Consider the following 19,848-nt stretch of genomic DNA (forward strand, 5'->3'; position numbering starts at 1 on the left):
CCAGGGCCAAAGTCCCTCCTAGCAGCGGCTCGATGCCTCTTGTGGGTGGGGTCCCGAGCTTTGCTGAGACCTCATGTGAGCAGGAGCACGAGTGTGAAATGGGTTCCTCCAAAGCTGGCCTGCGGCTCTCCGTGCTCCTCTTGCACCATGCAGTATGGAAGGGAGAATGGAAGGTGTCCTGAATGCGGCTGGCACGGAGGCATGTTGGGGAGCAGGCAGGGCCCAGGGGGGCATCAGAGGCCAGAAAGGTGGACAGGCCAGGCTGCCACAGGGTTCGTGGGACAAGCTCGTCGTGGTACTAGGCACATGGAACTTACGGGGCGGGAAGGGCTGTGGCAAAGGGATCGGTGAGAAGGCTGCTGTCAGTGTGATGGGTGGGGATGGGGAGCAGGCTGGGGAGGAAGGGCAGGGGACTAGCCTATTTGGCCCCTTTTCTGAGGAGGAGGGGGCTAGATTGGCTGCCCTGAGAGTAGCTCCCTGGGCATCCGTCAGAAGATGGCTGGGTGGGGAGGAGGGCCAGGCGGCTGTCTTGTTTCCTTTGGGGCCCTCTTGGCTCGTGGCTGACGCGCGCTAGCACCCACTGAGTGAGGTCCCCTGCTGGGCATTTTCTCAGTGAGCATGCGTCAGATTTATTGTAAAGGACATATGAGGAAAGGCAGCATGGAGATGTCAGACGATCGTCTCGGCCTGGGTGCGTGTGGAATCGTGGAGTCCCCTGCACAGGCTGCCCCTCTCTGAGGTCACGGTAGTAACAGTAGTTTGCAGAACGTTCCCTTGTGTGATTCCCTGGGAACCAAGTGATCCTGCAAGAGGCTCCAAGGCTAAGAGGGGTGCTGTTGCCCACGTCACGGTGGCCTCTGGGATCAGCCGCCAATAAGGTAACTTTCCCTTGCTTTTGGGGGCTGTCACCATCAGATGCACATTGTCGTCCGTTCCCTTCTTCCTGTGGCCTGCTCAAGACTTAGTTTCTTGCTGGTTCCCAGGCACCCAGCTGTCCTCCTCCTCTGCCTCTCCCCCTCCCTCCTGTGTGTCTCATCTGTGTCTGCCTCCTAGTTCCCTCCAGTGAGGCTGATCGCCATTGGCAACCCTGATGGGAGAGCTCACAGTCTCCAGGGAGCTGGCCGAGGCTTTGGGGAAAGTGCCACAGGCAGAAGGGACAGCACATTCATGGTGTCTTTCGAAACCTGGAAGATTCTGGAATGTAGGAGGGGACAGGAGGCGGGACCTGGGGAGAGATGAAGAGAGGCAGGCTGGGGCCACACTGCATGGTTTTGAGGCCAAGGTCAGGGCTGCAGAAGGAAGCCACTGGACGCCGTTAGGTTGGCATCACATAGCCTGGGTGAGGCTTAGGGCCCAGGCGTGTGGCTGCAGTGTGCACACTGGATCGGGGACAAGGGGAGGTGAGTGGGCAGAGACAAGGAGAGAAGCCCCCCACGTGGTGCCTTCTCTCCCGGGTCTGCCTCACCCCCAGCCTGGGAGCCGCAGGAGGGAAAGGTCAGGTCTTGGGTCTCTGGGCTTGCTAGGGGAGGGAGGGAGTAGATGCTGTGACCCCAGTAGTCAGACCTGGTGTCCCATATGTCCCAGGAAAACCCTTCTCAGTGCTTTATGGCCCAGCACCCCATGAATGGGCTTAAAAGAGAGATACTCAGGGGAGGCCTTGCGGTGGGGCTGGAGATGCTGTGCACAGAGCCTGTCCTCCCTGTGCAGGGAGGCCGCTGGGCCCCCAGAGGCTCCACTCTTCCGGCACCATCCTGTCCAGGGGCCGTTGCCTACGCCTATTGCGACCGATGAAAACGAACACAACTTCAGGTTGTAGAAGGTGGTGATTTAATACTATTCAGTCAGCAGGGCAATTTATAAAAATGCAAAACCGCAGAGGGCAGGGGGGCTGGGCACTGGTCACCTTTCTGCAGTGTCCTTAGTTGACTGCTCCTCCCTGAACCGGCTGAGCAGTGCGCCAGCTGCTGCCCCTGGCTGTGGGGGGGAGGGTGGGGGGGACACTTGGCAGATGGTGTGGCAGGCTGATCGCACAAGGCGTCCTGGTGCCCAGGGACAGGCCCACTCACTGCGGTGGTTTCTGCCTCCCCAGATGCCCATTCACCAGAATCTCAAGGAGCTGCTGGCCGTCAAGGCGGAGCTGCAGAAGCGGGTGGAGGACCTGCAGCGGGAGGTGGCCACGCGCGCCTCGTCCTCGTCCGAGCGGGGCTCGTCACCGTCGCACTCGGTCACCCCCGTCCACACCTCCGTCTGACGGGCTGCGGAGGGCGGCACTTCCGGCGACTCCAGTGGGCGAGGACGTCCTGCCCGGTGGCCCAGGCGAGGGACCGCAGCCTGTGCTCTGCTCTTCTAGGCTTGGGCCCGACGTCCTCCCATTCTGGAAGGCACTTTCAGCCACTGACCGTTTGTGTGGGTAGGACCGCTCCCACCGTCAAGTGCTTTTTGTTCTGTGACCCGTGCCCCTCCCGCCGGCTGTTTGTGGCGGCGCCTAATGGGGACGGGGAGGAAGCATGGGGTGTGGGGCTTCAGGTCTCTCTCCAGTTCCTTGGAAGGTAAATCCTTCATTTTCAAACGCACTCCATTCACTTCCAGACTGCGTGCCAGCCACGTGGCTTCCTTCAGCTCTTTGCTCCAACCTGAAAAACGTTTCAAACTGAACTACTGGGTGGGGGCGGGCCCACCGCTGCCACCACGTCTCCCGTCCCCTTCACGCAAGGGGCCTCCTGCACCAGTTACTGCTGTGTACATAGAAGGCATTTTTAAGAAAGAGAAACCGGTCTTTATTTTCCTACGCCCTTTTTTTTACGTTTAGACGAGGAGGCGTCCGCTTCCACGGGCTGGGCAAGCCCTTGCGCACAAAGCTCACACCAACTTGATGTGGTACACATCTGGCACGTGATTCGAACGGGGCCCTGGAGATGGCACAATGTCCTGTCCTCCCCCCAGACACCCGTGCTCACCTCCCGGGCCGCGGCACCGGCCCTTCCTTTACTGCTGCCGGCTGTGTGTGCCCATGCGAGCCTGCCCCCGTCCCGCAGCTGCCTGTCAGAGAGGTTTCTCGTTTTACAGAGACCCTGCGGCTCTGTTTGTTCTCGCCACCGCATGGCCATCGTCCCCAGCTGCCCCTGCTCCACCAGGTGCGTTCCCCAGCTCTGCTTGCTCGTGCGGCTGCATGGCGACCCTTGGCTTCCCTGGAGCTCCCCTTAGCCAGCGGTGGGGTGGCCCGGGGTGGGGTGGGGGGCTGGAGCGGGCGGTGCCACCCTCCCCCGGAGGCGACCCCGAGACCCACCTGTGCGATTGAGAAGCAGAACAGACCGTTCTCCTGGAGTGTAGCTAGCACAGAACTCTCTCTAAAACAACTTGAATACTGTTACCTAAGCAGTTCTTTTTTTCTTTTATTTAAGTGTACTAGAATGTAAAACCTTTATGGTTCCGATTTTTAAAAACTGGTACAGTACGTATTTGCCTCATCTGATGCACTGTATTTCGATCTGTAATTAAAATAATATGTTTGCTCCACGGTCTGGTTTTTTAAGTTACGATTTTTCCCTTGAGGAAAACGACAAAACCTTCAATACCTGTTATTTTATGTGTCAAGCACAGTCAATAGACATAAAGTACCTTTACAGGATTTATACTAAATCATAAACACAGTCTCTCACGGCTTGAGTGTTTTGGCCCAACTGGGTAAGTACTCCGATTTTAACATCTGAAATGCTCCTCACACATAAGCCTGAGAAAATGTTGACCCCAGGGGTCCGGGGACCCCAGAGTCAGGTGCCACTCCGAGGGGGCCGGGTGCTCTTTCCAGGCCCTGAGTCCTACAGCCGGAAATGGGAGACTCCCAAGAAGCCCCGGGTCCGTACCCCAAGTCTACAGCAGGCACAGGGGCCTTTTGGGGACCTTTCGCTGCCCCCCCCCCCCCGTGGGTCTCCCTTCTTGTAAGGGCCTAGGGTCCATGTCCCCCTGCAGCAGTCGCCGCAGCTGTGGTCCCCAGCGGCGACACTTGAGTCACAAGGCTGGGAGGGCTGCCTGCTCTGCTGGCCCCCCACCGGCCACGGAGACCTCCTTCAGCGAAGCCTCACGTGGCGGGTGTGCGTGCGAGGACTCGCCGCCGTTTACTATGTGGCTGGTGTGACACACACAGGCGAGGACCCGGCGCCCTCCACATCGCGCTCAGCTCTAGCGTCCGGCTGTGCTGTTTGTGAGCCAAGCCACGGAGTTAGGACAAGGGCACCATCGCTCCCAAAAGGCCATCCTGCAGTACGGCTGGAATGAGCGAGGCAACGGCACATGCCTCCGCCCCGGCCCGCGGCCGGCTATGAGGACGTCGAGCGTGGGGACGGCCTCTGCCAGTCTCCAGCCGCCCCGGACACTGCCGCCCCCGACAGCGGACCTCGCACATGGCAAGTCCCCGTGCAGCTCCGGGCCTCAGCTCCTGGTACCGGAGGGGCTACCCGGGAGCCCAGACACCAAGCCATTCACCAACGGGGTACATGGGAGGACTCGAACCTTCTGGAGAAATGCCTCAGGCTGCAGAGGAGGGGAATAAGGTTGCCTCCTCATCACGAACTGCCTCAAGAAAGAAGCCTCACTGGACAAAGGAAGTGCCTTCACGACATGATGAGCTGTTAGGTTCCATTTTGTTTAATGCAAACACAAGACAGTTGACAATTCACGTTTAAACACAAGCACACAAAAAGTACAGAGGATTCTGAGCCAGTCTCCATTTCTTCCTCGGACAAAGCGCACAGGCACTCCCAGCTTGGCGGGCCCCACGGCACCCCGCCAGCCAGCGGCCATGCGCCCTTCCTCCCGCGCTCAGCACTCGGTCATCCACACTGCACTCCCACTGCCTGGTTAAGCTGAAACGAGTCACGTGTTCTCCACTGGCCCTTCTAGTTCCCACAGGCTTCCACATCATCTGGGGCAGGCCCGGGGCCGTCAACGCAACGTTCAAATAGACACGGTTCCAAGAGGCGACGCTTCTGCGGGCATCGGTGCCCAGCACCCCGAGGGGCGGGAGCTCTGCAGTCAGGTGACCGAGTGACTTTCCAGGCCCAGCCCGTCACCAGGAGGGCCGGGCGCTGGGCTACGGCCGTTCTCGCAAGGGAGCGCAAAACAGGTCTCTTAACTGAAGTCGCTGCTGTGAGCGAAGGGACTCGCACGCAGCACTGACTGTACATTAGAGCGGTGGGAGTGCAGGGTCTCCGCCGCCACAGAAGCCTCCCTATAGAGTCACAGCTGGCAACGGGGGGCAGGGGCACAACACACGCAGCCTCCTTCCGGGCCACCATGACTGACTTCTCGGACTTCCCCGCGGCAGGGAGAGAATTTACCACGCACGACCACTGCCTCGTTTTTCTTCCTTTGAAATGCCTCGGGGACCTCGCGGGGCAGCCATCCGGACCGGGGGAGCCGCCCAGCACCGCCCTGATCCCTGCCCAAGTCCTACCACCTAGGACACTGGCTGGCGGCAGGCCAGGGATCCAGAGACCCTCTACAGCTGCCCAGCACCAGCCAGGGATGGGGCCGTCGGCCCTCGCTGCCCGTGGCAGGGACGAGCCCGGCCAAGTCGACGACCCCGAGGCTCTACGCAGAGGGGTCTCCTCAGTGCCACACACCCGCCTCGCACGCACACGGTCGCGCTGGGGGAAGGGGCCTTTCAGGGCCACGGACACACGCGGACATGGGTCTGCAGGGCAGCCTGCGGATGCGCGCTGCAGCAGAGGCCCATCCCACATGTGTTTTTACGACAGCTGCTAACCCCGGCACACGAGGTGTGTGTTCTACAACCTGCAGGGCCCGCCCCGATTTGACCGTTTTGTCATCCCAGCTCAGCCGACGCCAGGGCGCTAACACACAGCCCGTACGATGCTTGGGGCTGTCTGCGGCGAAAGGGGGCGCGTGCAGTCGTATCCATAGGACCCCGCCTTCCTGCCGACCTATGCTTCTGGAAGTGCTTTTGGACACAACACACTGATTATCAGTAGATGGTGGCTCCACACTTTAGCTCGGCCTCAGCAGAGCTCCCGGAGACAGGACCACATGGGGGCCATATGGAACGTTTCAGGGAGCTAGCCCAGACCAGACAGCTCCGGGCCGGGTGACAGGCCAGGCCCTGGGTTCTGGTATTTACTGCAGTGAGCATAACACCCCAAAGGCTCTTCAGAACAGGCCAGGCAGGATAAGTGGACACACGGACTCAGGCAGGTTTCAGTAAACCAAGGAGACGTCCCTTTCCCCATCCCCCTGCCACATCAAATACAATTTCAAGCAAACAACATGCATGCTTCCGGCTTCGCTGCTCGTCCTTGATGTCTGTAGCTTTTGCGGCTAAAACAAGAATACAGAGTGGAAGGGGAGCACTCATTTCAATGCATCAACGATTCCTAAAAACTAATCACATCAGCCGGGAGACCGCACCAAGAATTAGACCTGAGAGTCACAGCTTCCTACTTGTCCAGAAGGTTCCTAAACTCTCAGGGTAGGACTATCCAAACATGCATGTTTGCCCTTCAAGAAATGAAAGGCCACCACTTGGAGCAGCTGTCTGGGAGCCCAGCAGTGTAAACGTTGGGACCGGAAAGAAGGGCTGAAAGTTGCCCCCCGCCCCGCACTGCTCCCGGACCCCCTGACCCCCACTGGGTGGTGTGTGTGTGTGTGTGTGTGTGTGTGTGTGGTTACCTGATGCTCGCTGGTTTGCTCCAAGCAAACCAGGTTCTTGCTGGATCCCTACGCATAGCACTTGGAGGCCACTGCCAGGGCCACGCTGAGTCAACGCAGCGTGTGGGGGATCACACGACCCTGGGTTCAGAGTCTCATCCCCTGAGCAAAAAGGTCCTCCCGCCCTCTGTCATCTCAGTCTCCCCAGCCCCCAGCTCCTTCAGGCCCGGGCACAGGCTGGCCCTGGGGGGTGGCGGCCCGGCGACTCCGAGGCAGGTGCTGGCTCTCCGCCAGGATTCCACACCGAGCGGCTTCAGGGCCCCTGTGGCGGGGCCGGCACGGAAGCCAAACTCACACACACCCACAGCTCTTCTGGAAAACTTAAGACGAGAAGCCAATGACGACAGCGAAGCAGTACGGCAGCGGGGGGTCCAAAGGAAACAAGGAGCCGGTCGCAAGCGGTGGCACCGTGTGCGCCCGCCGCGGAGCGGGGCCCTCAGATCCGGGGCGCGTCGGAGGGCGGCAGCTCCGCAGACTGCGTTTGCAGCGTCAGGTATTTCACTAGGGAGAGAAGGCAGTGGTCAGGAGGGCGTCGTTTCCACCCCGCACGGAAGGTACAGGTGCACAATCAAGCCCCTGCCGGGGCGGAAACCTGCTTCCTGGCCTGTTGTGTCCAGAGGCTGGGGCAGCTCAGCCGCTCCTAGCCAGCCTCCCCTCTGGCACGCCCTCCGTCCCCAGAGAGGAGGAGGAAGCTAGGCAAACCCTGTAGACAGCTCGGCCTCTGTTTCCTCATCTGGAAAATGGGAATGCTCCTGACTGGGCTTGCTGGCCAGTGGTAGAGGCGCGTGAAGGGCTCGCCGTTTTAAGAATTACTACAGCGAGGGGGGCACCGCGGGGGCTCCGTCGGTTGAGTGTCCGACTCTTGCTTGCAGTTCGGGTCACTTTTGTGCGCCACTTTTCCCCGTCACCCGGCACCGGGCCTGTCCCCACTGCCGCCTCCAGCTCCAGTGACAACACGCCCCCGGGCTCCCCGCCTGCTCCTCATCTTCACCGGCACATTGTATCTGCAACACGTATCTGCCTTGAGAGGCTGGCTGCTCCTCACGAAGCCTCCAATCGCCGGGGGCTCCTGCACCCAGAAAGTGCTTCGGTGCAGGAGGGGCAGGCAGGGAGGGCCGAGGGCTGGGGTAAGAGGCTCTGTTTTAGCCGAGTTCCCTCGGGCCTGTGGCAGTTTTCAAGATGAAAAGTTACAGGCCTAATTTGAAGGATGCCCCGCAGCTCCGTTGGCATTTGTGTGGGAGGCATCGGTTGTCGCCGGCAGGGAGCACGGTCCCAACAGTGCGCGGAAGTCCCTGACATGCCAGCAGACAGCCCTGGCTGTGGTCCCTGTGCCCCTGGTGGCGTGAGGCTGGAGACTGCCTCATCAAGGGCAGAGCGCAGCAACCCCTGGGACCCCGTAGCCCCCAGCTCTGGCTGGAAATTCTAGAAACGGACGCCTCTGCGCTTTCCTAGCAAAGTTGTGCTTAGTGCCTGGCCCACCAACTAGCGGCCCTTCAGCAAGAGACCATGAGCCCTAAGTTCTCACCTTGGGGTTCCTCGCTCACAACGGCTTCCAGGTTCTCTCCCTTCACGTAGTCTGCATTTAGACCCTCTGCAAAGGGCAAAGGGCAGAGTTGGTGACTGACATATAACCAAAGGGCCCCCAACCAAGCCCGGGGGCTCTTGTCACTGTCCTCAGAGATGACACAGGGCAGCGGCCTCTGACAGCCATCCCCGTAGGGCAGGCGCTACCCCGTGTGGGACCAGGGACGGGACAGAAGGCACCAGATGGCAGGGTCAGCGCTACCCACAGGTCCACATGCCAGCCCAGGGGCCAGGAGGGTGGGGAAGGAGCCAAGCGCCACATGAGTGACTGACAGATGCAGGGTGGAGGGGCAGATGGCTGAACGGGGCTGCCGCCTCCGGCCTTCCCAGCAACACCCGCAGCTCGGGGCCAACAGGCTCCTCCAGCCCAAAGCGGTACGTGCTGTCCCCACCCTAGTGCAGAGGAAGCCGGGCCCACCCACCGCTGCTCTGGTCAGTCCTATGGCCTTTCTCTCCAGTGACTTCCATGAGGGGCTTGGGGACTCTCCAAGCATCCGCCACATGCCATCACTCGGGTCCCTGAGAGGCACCGTGTGGGTGCAAGAGCCCGAACTCGGGACTCAGAGCGAACCCTGGCCTGCTGCTACTTAGGGAGAGTCAGGAGTCCCTGTTGTGGCCCAGGAGAAGCCGGGGACCGGAAGCCCGTAGCAGAGCCCAGGGCCCGTGGGAAAATTGGGCCACGATTCTCAGCCACCACACGACTGAGCAGGTGCCAGTCTCCGTCCAGCTGCTGCCCCAGGCTACACCCAGGCTCCCCGCCTGCCCGCCCCGGTGCTTGCCGAGCTTAAGGTAGACAGCACACAGGCCTGGGAGGAATGTGGGCACTGCTCGGTGGTGGGTGTGGCTGGGCCACCATCTGGGACAAGGCAGGTGAGGGACCCAGGGAAGCTGTCTTCTGCCCATGGGAAGCCCTGTCGGTGTGTTCCTCAGTGATGACCACCAGTGGGCATCTGGGTTCCCGACGGGGCCCCTACCCACCAGCCCATGCGTCCCTGCAGCCAGACCCACTTGGTCTGGGGACCTGGCCGGCACCCTCCCAACACACACCAGGGCAAGCTAAAGATGGTTATGGTCACAGCCAAGTCGGTGAGTGCCAGGGAAGGGGTCAGGGTGGACAGCAAGAACAGCAGGGTGGGGAGGGTGGACGATGAGGAAAATGAAGTCAAAGCATGTCATTACCTTGACCTTCTGCTGCATCTGAAGGCAAGACACAAAGCTTAGGACTCTGGAGTACCTCGCCCCCAGCAACAGACCACAGGGGCCTCCTGTGAAACGCACTGACCCTGTCACTGTAACTTTGTCACTGAGGGCAGAGACAGAAAGCAGAAAGTCCCCCAAGTTTGGGCCCCTCGGGTGGCAGCTGAGGCTGGAGGTCCCCGAGCACCACAACGGGGACAGGCTCTCCTAGTAGCCACACGCCATCTTCCTGGGGCTTCCCGGTGACGGGGTGCAGGATGGTTTCTGCTCTGCCTTTCCCGACCTGCGTGCAGCTGTGGCCGTGGCCACCATGAGAAGAGGCTTGGCGGAAGGGGTGGGAATGGCAAGTCCTGGCCCCCAGCTTCTCAGGGAGCTTAGTTACTCCACAAACATCCATGGGCTGCTCCCAGTTCCAGCCCAGCCTCGGTGCCAGGGACACATCAGTGGACAAAGCACACACAGTCCCGAGAGTGATGGGGGTGGGGCAGGGCAGTCACTGCCACAGGAACCAAGCCCAATTCCGCCCCAGCGGCTCCACGCCTGGCCGGCGGGGGGCGCCGTGGCCGCACTCGGCACAGGCTGCCAGGGCAAGCAAGCTTCCTGGGAGGGTGCCCAGGCCCAAGGATCAGAGCAGCCAGGTGAGGAGGGGGGACAGCGGAGCGTGGAGCACTCAGGGACAGGAGTTTGGCTGTGGGGGGCAGAGGTTGCCGGCGTGGCTGGAGCTAAACCAGGAAAGGCTTTCGGTGGCCGAGCTCAGGGGCTGGACCGTGACCTGGAGGTCAGCGGGGAACATGGGAGGTCCAGGCAGAGCTGCCCGCTCTGGCCACTCGGAGAAGACCGTGGGGGAGATCGGGGCAGGCAGGAGGCTGACGGGACCATCCACATGGAGGACAGGCAGACCTGGCCCTGGGCAAGCAGAGGCCACGGCAGTGGCGATGGATAGGGGCGGCCCCAGAGCAGACGTGCACAGGGGGCACCAGCCACGGGGGGGCGGGCGGCGGGGGGCCCACTGATGTGAGGGGAACATGGGGGCCAAGGAGGAGGCCTGAGGGATGGAGTGAGGCTGCCCTCACAAAGAGGGCAAACCCAGGTCCTCCCACAGTGTTGCCACACAGCTTTCAGGTGTCCCCAAATTGGACTGGCACTTGCCCTTGGTGCCCCTCCCCCCGCAGCCCCAAGACAGACATGCGGACGCACAGTCACGAGGCCTATTTGCTGCTTTCCCCCTTCCTGTCCCTACCTCCCGGCACCCGTGTGGGACACAGTGCTTCCCGTCAACGGTCCTCCGATGCTGTTCCGTCTCCTCGCCGATAAAGCGAGGATGCTCTCAGACCCAGCGGGGCGAGGACCCCCATCTGGCACCGGGGAGCGCCAGGCAGGTGGGGAGCACACAACGCCTGGGAAGCCGTTCATACTGTAACTATGGGCCCAGCTTTTAGATAGGTTCCCCATTGGGGTGTCTGGGTGACTCAGTCGGCTGAGCGTCCGACTTTGGCTCAGGTCATGATCTCACGGTTCGTGAGTTCGAGCCCCACATGAGGTTCTGTGCTGACGGCTCACAGCCTGCTTCAGATCCTCGGTCTCCCCCTCTCTCTGCCCCTTCCCCTGCTCATTCGCTCTCAAAAATAAACATTAAAAAATGTAAACAGTTTCTCTTTTATCCAACCTGCTTCCTAATGTCTTCACGCCATCTCCTGGCATATGAGCCATCTTGCCCAGCTTTGATAACAACGGACTGTACGCATCTTGGTGGTGGGGCAATGCCATACCACAGCAAACAGTGGTCCCCCAGTGCCATGGCCGAGTCCTCAGCCGTGTGGAACCTATGCATGGGACTTTATTTGGAAAATGGTCTTTGCAAGTGTGATTAAGTTCAGGATCTCAGGATGAGATCAGCCTGGATTTAGGGTGAATCCTGCACTGGATGACAAATGTCCCTATAAGAGAAGACACAAAGACACTGGAAAAGGCCATGTGAAGGCCGAGGCAAAGATCAGAGGGATGCAGCCATAAGCTGAGGGACACCTGGAGCTACCAGAAGCTGGAGGAGGCAAGGAAAGATCCTCCCCTACAGCCTCCACAGAGCACATAACCTGCTGATGCCTTGATCTCAGACTCCCGGCTTCCAGAACCATGAGGGAATGAATAGATTGTGTCATTTTAAGCCACCTGGTTTCTTTGCTTTTGAACTAGGACAAGGGATAGCTCTAAGGACAATCCAGCTTCCAGTTCAACACTCCTTCTTGACACTTCCCTGTGGACAGTACTCTACAGCCAAGCTGGTGGGTCCATGGCGGGTCAACAGGATCTCAAGCAGGGCGACCACGAACAGTTGTGCAGGTTGTGCACTGAGACATGAACGGTGCCCCAGGAGTACTGCTGTGCACAGCCTGTGTAACTGTATGTGGTAGCCCTGGTTAAGAATATTGTACAAGAGCAAGGGAAGCAAATATGATTGCCAGAGGAAAACCAGGTAGACGCTTCTGCAACATGTACATCTAAGCATTCTGGGGACCAAGTTCATTTGCTGGGAAGCTTGGCCCCAGGCTACAATTAAGGGCAGAGGCCGCCTCACAGGACATGCTCCTAAGCTTCAGAAAAGAGGAAAGCCATGCTTGAACCAGGCCCTCTCACTGGAACTAAAAATCGCGTGTTTTAGAGATACACCCTCAGCAAGGAGGGACACGTCAGAGCTGTATTTGTGAAAGCAGCCAGGGTGCTCTTCTCACTCCCCTTCCCTGGCATCCCCCTCCGCCCTCCCCCCCGCCCAGCACAGGTCCCCGCAGGCTGGGCAGACACCGTTGTGCTGGTTGCTATTCGACTTACAACGCAGACACACTGAGCTATAGCAGAAAATGAACGTCTAGCACGAAAGTGGGGCAAAACCCACACTCCGTTCTGCCCCTTGTGCTCCTGCTCCTCTAAAGCCCTTCGACATCCCAGCAGCCTGGCTCTCGAGCACCCGAGGCCACGGCCCTGTGCTCCCGAGGCGGCCGGCAGCGCGAGCAGGTGAGGCCCGAGGTGGACTGCAGACCCCGGGCTCTGTCCAGCTCTGTGAGACATGGTATCCCTGTCCCCGGGCGCAGCCCCCAGAGATCCGGCCACCTTACACTCCAGTCCGGCCTCGACCTGTCCATGCTGGAAGGCCTCGTCGGGAGTTTCCCTCGGGTGGGCTGCGGAACGGGCCCGAGCGTGCTGTCCCTGCCCCTTTCCCCAGAAAGACCCCGCGGGGTGGCCGCACTCACGCTGGATGCTGAAGCAGAACTTCTTCTGCTGATACGAGATGTAGCTGGAGACCGCGCCGATCAGGGCCATAGCCAGGGCGCTGGCCACGCCAGCGATTGTGCCAGCCTCTGCCGACATTCCTAGGCAAAGGAGAGGGTGCAGACGTGAGGCAAAGGAGGGGGCGGTGCCGCGGCTCGGACCCCTGGCTCCCCTCCAGCCACTGAGCTAATAAGGTCGTTCAGATGCCCATGACCCCCACGCCAGCATGACAGGGTGCAGACACTTGCAGCTAAGGCGTCTGCCAAGGCCTTTTCATTGTCCATAAGGCTGTCCACCTTGAGAAGCCTGAAAGGTGGCCGTGGCCTCTGGGTCTCAGGCTGGCAGCCTTGCCACGGGACCACCTCCCTGGGGATCCCGCTTTTCGTGCTTCATTCCTTTAAATCACTGTATCCCTCTGCCACCGGCCTCACGGTTCCCTACTTGGGGACACTGAGGGGAAAGGTTGGGACGCCGGCAGGCCAGCACTATGTCCTTGGGCTTTCCAACACAGACCTCGGGATGCAAACCCACCGGATTCAGGGTCGTCATTGTTGCCATACCGACCATCACCTGGAGAAAGAAGAAAAGCACTTAGTGTCTGCTGTGAGCCCGTGACCCCAAGGCTGGGGGACAGCCTGTTCCCAACTCACTGACCCTTCTGCTTCCACCTCTGCCACAGAGCCCCCGCCAGTAAATCCCCACGGGGCTTCTGCCTGACTGTAGCCGGATCTGCTTCCTGTGGCCTGTCATCTGCAAAGCCCCAGCTGCCAAGCGGGATTTTTTCTTTGTAAAATGACAGTGACTATGCATGGAGCACGTGTTGATCGCAGCTCCTCATACGCAGGATTCTTTCAAACCAGTGAGGCTCACAGAGGAGGGACTTGCCACCAGGTGGCAGAGCGGGGCCCATGCCAGACGAGACTCATTCTGAGGGACAGCACTACGTGTACCCCTGTAAGAAGTATTTATTCTTGAGCTGATTATACACAATGCTTACATAAATCTGTTTCTTAAAAAAAACAAATCAGCTCTTAGCTACACATTCAGCACCCTAGCGAGAGGCTGCAGGAGCATGTGATGACCCTGACGTTTTTAAGGCCTTCCACCTCTACCTTGGCACACAAGCAAAGGATGACCGACAATCTCTCACCCAATATTTTGAAATTCAAAAGGCTCTGCAATATCATGGGAATGGAGAACAGATTAGTGGCTGGCATGGATGAAGGTGGGGGGAGAGGGAGGGAGAGGACCGTGTGGGGACAGAAGTGGTCTTTATCGGGGCCCAGTAGTGGTCACACGCGTCTGTACCCGGGGGCATGACAACACCATGCAGAATTCCACAGACACACACACTTACCTCCTCCAGACCTCCGTCCTCAGGGCAGAGTGCTGGTTAATGGAGGGACGCTGCGTCCCCAGAGCCCAGGGTTTTTACGGGAACCCGCTCTGGGGTATTGGAGGCAACAAACTCTGGTATTTCCTTCACCAGTTGGGAGTCTGGGGACGTGTTCCTGTGTGGACTGGAACACGTGTGCCTCCGTGGGGGTGGGTGTGTGACGGGGGAGCCCGTGGGGAGCAGGAGGCACAGGGAAAGTGCACACTCTGCTCGATTTTGCTGTGAACCTAAAACTGCTCTGGAAAGTGAGGCCTATTTTGGACAGAGTGCAGGGTGGAAGAGAGTGAGGTTTGCTATGTTCCCACTTAGGGCTGAATCGTTGACTTAAAGAACCCTGATTGGACATGAATGGTTATCTACAACACAAGGAGAGCTGGCTTTTGCAAAAGCACAATCAGTGCCTCTGGAAAGTTCCGAGCAGAAAGGATGACACGAGGTCCTCTGCGCATTAACCTGTCACCAGCGAGGTCACTCGTGACAACCTGGAGTCTGACTGCTGGCCCTTCAGCTGTGCTGCAGGTGGCCACCGTCAAGGGTGGGGGCAGGCCCCCCCCCCCCAGGCGTCCTCTACCGGTGTGCGCACATCACCAGATTTCCAGATAGGTCCGAGCAATTCAACCCATTCTTTCTTTCACCTCAAGTCTCTCTTTCCTTACTGTTTTTTTAAACATGGTTGATATATTTAAACAAATTTTTAATGTGAGAGAGCACGTGTGCGTGTACGCAAGGTGGGGATGGACAGAGAGAGGGAGAGAGAGAGAATCTCAAGCAGGCTTCACGCTCAGCACAGCCAACGCGGGACTCGAACTCATGAACTGTGAGATCACGACCTGAGCCGAAATCAAGAGCTAGATGCTCAACCAACTGAGCCACCCAGATGTGCCCCTCCCTCTCCTCATTAGTACTTGGTCACGAGGACATAGCAACTTGAACCTCACAATCTGTAGGACCGTGAGCGAGGAGAATGTTACACAAAATGTGAACAGGACGGTGTTATTCATACAAGCCAAGCAGTGGAAACCACCCCAAGGCCGATCACTTAATGAACCGGTAAATCAGATGTTTTTGGAATATATGAGAAGGGCTTAATAATCCTTAATGTAAAATGAGCCCTTACGAATCAATAAGAAAAGATGCAGACTCCAGGAAAACAAAACAAAAGATAGGCACTGAATGTGAAGAGGCGATGTGACACAATATACTAAGAGTGTCTAATAAGATCTTGCGTTTAAAGAAATGCAAATGTCAACAGGACAGCATTCTACACTGATCCAATTTACAAAGATTTCAAAGCCAGAATTTCCTTTCCAGTGGTATACACTTCCTGTGACCCAGCAATTCCACATCTAGGAGTTTATCTGGCAAGTGATGGCGGTTGTATATTGGCTAGGATAAACCCTCTCAAAACAAGTAGTGGTTAAACAAATTCTGGTATAACATTACGTAATCATTAACACGGTATTTTACAGTACTCTTTAATGACTGACAAGGATACTCAAGGTATTCTTTTTTAAAAATAACTTTTTTAAGTTTATTCATCTCGGAGGGAGAGAGACAGAGTGTGAGCAGGGGAGGAGCAGAGAGAGAGAGAGAGAGAGGGAGACACGGAATCAGAAGCAGGCTCCAGGCTCTGAGCTGTCAGCACACAGCCCGACACGGGGCTCGAACTCACAAGTCGTGAGATCATGACCTGAGCCGAAGTCAGACGCCCAACTGACTGAGCCACCCAGGCGCCCCTTATATTCAAGATATTCTTGAATAAAAACTGGTTTTAAAAGAGCAGCATGGTCCCATTTTCACAAAAAGAAATATTTACCAATGTATTGTTATGTACAGAAAAACTACCGCAAGCATATTACTCCAAAGTATTACTGGTAATTCTTCCTAGATGGTGAAACAGTAAAAAAGTACTTTCATAGGGGCGCCTGGGTGGCTCAGTCGGTTGGGCATCCGACTTCAGCTCAGGTCATGATCTCACAGTTTGTGAGTTCGAGCCCCGTGTCAGGCTCTGTGCCGACAGCTCAGAGCCTGGAGCCTGCTTCGGATTCTGTGTCTCCCCCTCTCTCTGCCCCCTCCCCTGCTCACACTCTATGTCTCTCTGTCTCTCAATAATAAATAAATGTTAAAAAATTAAAAAAAAAAGAAGTACTTTCATATAATTTATAAAAAATGTTGAAAATAGACAAGCCCATGATGTCCCACAACTTGAGGGACAGCTCACAGAAGCTGTTCCACAGCTCACTGGCAGGATCTTCATTTTCAAGGATAGGATGATTTTTTAAAAAAAATTTTTTAATGTTTATTTTTTGACAGAGAGAGGGAGAGGGAGAGAGGGAGAGGGGGAGAGAGGGGGAGAGAGGGGGAGAGAGGGGGAGAGAGGGGGAGAGAGGGGGAGAGAGGGGGAGAGAGGGGGAGAGAGGGGAGAGAGGGGGAGAGAGGGGGAGAGAGGGGGAGAGAGGGGGAGAGAGGGGGAGAGAGGGGGAGAGAGGGGGAGAGAGGGGGAGAGGGGGAGAGAGAGAGAGAGAGAGAGAGAGAGAGAGAGAGGAGGAGCAGAGAGAGAGAGAGGGAGAGACAGAATCCCCAGCAGGCTCTGCACTGTCAGCACAGAGCCCGACACGGGGCTCATACTCATGAGCCATAAGATCATGACCTGAGCCAAAGTCGGAAGCTTCACCAACTGAGCCACCCAGGTGCCCCAAGGACAGTATGTTTTATATCTCCACCTGCCTTCTGAGTCCACAACTATGTACCATACTTGCATACCAAAGAGACTAGCCTTGCCCTCTGATGTACGAGAAACTGCCCTGCAGAGCAGATCTCATCCTGCAATTTGCTTTAAGTACAGAGACCTGTCCATGTAGATAGCTACGTGGAAGACCATAGCTCTAGGGACAACTGGCTCCTGAAACTACGATGACTGCTGTAGCCACAGCCACCCCCATAGCTAGAACTCCTCCTATACCTACGGTGACTGCCGTAGCCACAGGGAGCACTGGAGCAGGAGGCATGACCTCCGTGAGGAACTCCTAAATATGCCCGGTCATTAACACAAGGGTTCTATCCATAGCATCTTCAAATACAAAAGCTAACAATGTGCACGCCAGTCTTCACTCACAGTGAGTGCCTCACATGTGTGATTTGCCAAGGGCACGGAGAGTCATGTACCAGTGGGGAGATTCTATCTAGAACTGCTGGGGGGCGGGGGCGGCGGGGTTCAAGTATTCAGGACTTTTGTAAATATTCTAGACTTCCAACACGCACAGCTAGGGCTTCCAGATTTTTTTTTTTTTAATGTTCATTATAGAAAAACCGGCGGCAGAAATGAAAAATAAAAAATAAATTAAAAAGTTAAAAAAATAAATAAGGAAAAAGACTTGCTTCAATTGACTCATGGATACAAAGTCAAACCAAACTGGAAAAAACCGACCAGAACACGGCTGCCTAAGCTAACCACTGGAGAGATCATTCCTCAGTGTTCTGGAAAGTCTCTAAGGCCTTGATCTCTTCCATCCTGCACCTCAGAGATGAGAAAGGTCACCCTCCAGCCAGACCACCAAACAGCTACTGTCCCAGAACAATCTTTGAGGAAAACCCTCCCAAGACCAGGAAGGCTGTGAATGAGGGCCTGTCCCTTTGGGCGCCCTCCCCAGCCTGCTCTCCCCTCACAGCCCCACTGGATTCCTTGGGTCAACTTATCAAGGGGTTTCAGACAACACACCAGCGCGGGTGATCCGGGTGTGCTCATGACACCCCTCCTCCACTCCGGATCCTTTACCAACTGAGAACAGATGCAAGGAGCCAGAGGAAAATCAGGCAAAGTATTTGCTTCATGAAGGGGCCACACAAGTACACCATCACTGCTAAGGTTACGGCTTCCACCAAAGCATACGACGTTAAGGGGCACAGCCTGTGGCCAAATGGAAGCTTCCTATTCATCCACTCCCCTCTCACAAAATCCCGTTGGAGCTCACCTGGGGGAAAGCTGCATTTACAGACCAGATCACAGAGTTCACAGCCTCTAAGAGCGCGCTTACCCAGCCAGCTGCACAGAGGGCCCTTCAGGGTCCTGGAGAAAGCATTTCATGCCACGACCCCATCACAAATGGGGCCCAGAGGGTCATCAGCCAAACCAGTCCCCTTCACGGGGAGGCACACATGAGAGGGCTTGTTCTACTTTAGTCCCCCTCATTGCAGCAAACATTTATTGGGGTGCCAGGGATGCGCGAGAAAAAAGGTGCCTGCCTTTGGGAAGCCAAATCCAGCAGGGGTGAAAGCGCGTGATTCAGGACGGTCTGTGCTAGCCTGCACCGGCAGGACGACAGAGGTTCTAGGAGGAGAACAAAGGCAAGATGTGCACCCCAGGGCCGTCCTGACAGCGGAGGTGATCTCTGAGGCCTCAGTTAAGGGAGGGGTAGCTTAGCACTCGCTGGAAAATGAGCGGGAATTCATGTGCCCAGAGAGGCGCACCTACGAGTCCGTCTGCATATTGGGAGCTGAAAGGAACCCGGTGCTGTGTGGCGGAGAGACCAGTCAGCAGGCCAAGGGTGGAAATTATCCTGGAGGCAGCGGGGGGCCCATTTGTTTTGGCTTCCTTAAACATTTTTCCCTATAGTAAGAAAAATTTCACGCATACTAAAAAGTTGAAAACATCATACCGTGAACACTCCTACCCACCATCTGAATTCTGTAAGTAATGTTTTGCATTATTTGCTTTATCTTATGTCCTTCCATCTGTCTGCCCATCTATCAGTGTCTCTTATGTTTATACTGCATTTCAAAGTCAGTCGCAGACATCAGTACACCCCACCCTGAACCTATTATCTATTACCCAGGGTTCCACATTTGCTTACAATGCCTTTTCTAAGGTAAAAATTTACAAATTTACACTTGATAAAGTTCTGGCACATGCATACACCTGTAGAACTCAAGCCTCCACCAAAATATGCAATGGCACCGTCACCCCAGAAAGTTCTCTCACATCCCTGTCCAGTGAATCCCCTTCCACATCCCAACTCAGGCAGCCACGGATCTCATTTCTGACATTATAGGTCAGTTCTGCAAGCATTCACATTTCAGAAGATTGGGCTCATCTAGTTATATACCCTCTTTTCACAGACTTCTTTCACTCAGCATAATGTATTTGACACTTACCCACGTTTTCGTATTGGGAATTCATTCTGTCCTCTGAATATATAAATACATCACACTTTGTCTATCCGTTCTCTTGTTGGTACTGGGCTGTTCCCGATTTTTCGTTTTTGTTTTCCTATTATAAACACTGCTATGAATATTCTTTAGAAGCTTTTTTGGACAGAAGCCGTCATCTCTTGTGAATAGAAGTGAAACTGCAGAGTCACTGACTAGGTCTATGCATTCAGTTTGATAGGAAACTTTACATTCCTGCCGCCAATACGTGACACTTTCAGTTAACCCACATCCGCACCAACATTTGGTATTGTCAGTCTTTCTAATTTTAGCCATTCTGCTGGGTGTCTTATGGTAGCTCACTGTGGATTTAATTTGCATTTCCCCAATAAATAATGATTTTGAGCAGCTTCACAGAACTCTATAAAGTATTCAAATCTTGTGCTCATTTAAAAAAAAGTTTTTTAAATGTTTATTTTTGACAGAGAGAGAGACAGAGCATGAGCGGGGGAGAGGCATAGAGAGAGGGAGACACAGAA

The 19,848-nt window shown here is 56.3% G+C and overlaps 2 protein-coding genes across 6 annotated transcripts in view; one reads left to right on the forward strand and one right to left on the reverse strand.

The window, feature by feature from the left end:
* Positions 1 to 3,517, forward strand: part of MTMR1 (myotubularin related protein 1) — a 63,872-nt gene extending 60,355 nt beyond the window's left edge. For all 5 annotated transcript variants that reach the window (XM_042975266.1, XM_042975265.1, XM_042975263.1 and 2 more), the window contains one exon: positions 2,090 to 3,517. In XM_042975266.1, coding sequence (XP_042831200.1) covers positions 2,090 to 2,251 — 162 coding nt within the window. In that variant the 3' untranslated portion in view covers positions 2,252 to 3,517. The remainder of the gene's footprint in view (positions 1 to 2,089) is intronic.
* Positions 3,518 to 4,621: 1,104 nt separating this feature from the next.
* Positions 4,622 to 19,848, reverse strand: part of CD99L2 (CD99 molecule like 2) — an 89,912-nt gene continuing 74,685 nt past the window's right edge. Inside the window, exons 6-9 of the mRNA XM_042975275.1 lie at positions 13,300 to 13,338; positions 12,750 to 12,869; positions 8,249 to 8,314; positions 4,622 to 7,224 (exon numbers count right to left, since the gene is read on the reverse strand). Of these exons, the coding sequence (XP_042831209.1) occupies positions 7,160 to 7,224; positions 8,249 to 8,314; positions 12,750 to 12,869; positions 13,300 to 13,338 (290 nt within the window). The 3' untranslated portion in view covers positions 4,622 to 7,159. The remainder of the gene's footprint in view (positions 7,225 to 8,248; positions 8,315 to 12,749; positions 12,870 to 13,299; positions 13,339 to 19,848) is intronic.

Source organism: Panthera tigris, chromosome X (genome assembly GCF_018350195.1).
Source record: "Panthera tigris isolate Pti1 chromosome X, P.tigris_Pti1_mat1.1, whole genome shotgun sequence".
In the NCBI taxonomy this organism is placed as follows: domain Eukaryota; kingdom Metazoa; phylum Chordata; class Mammalia; order Carnivora; family Felidae; genus Panthera; species Panthera tigris.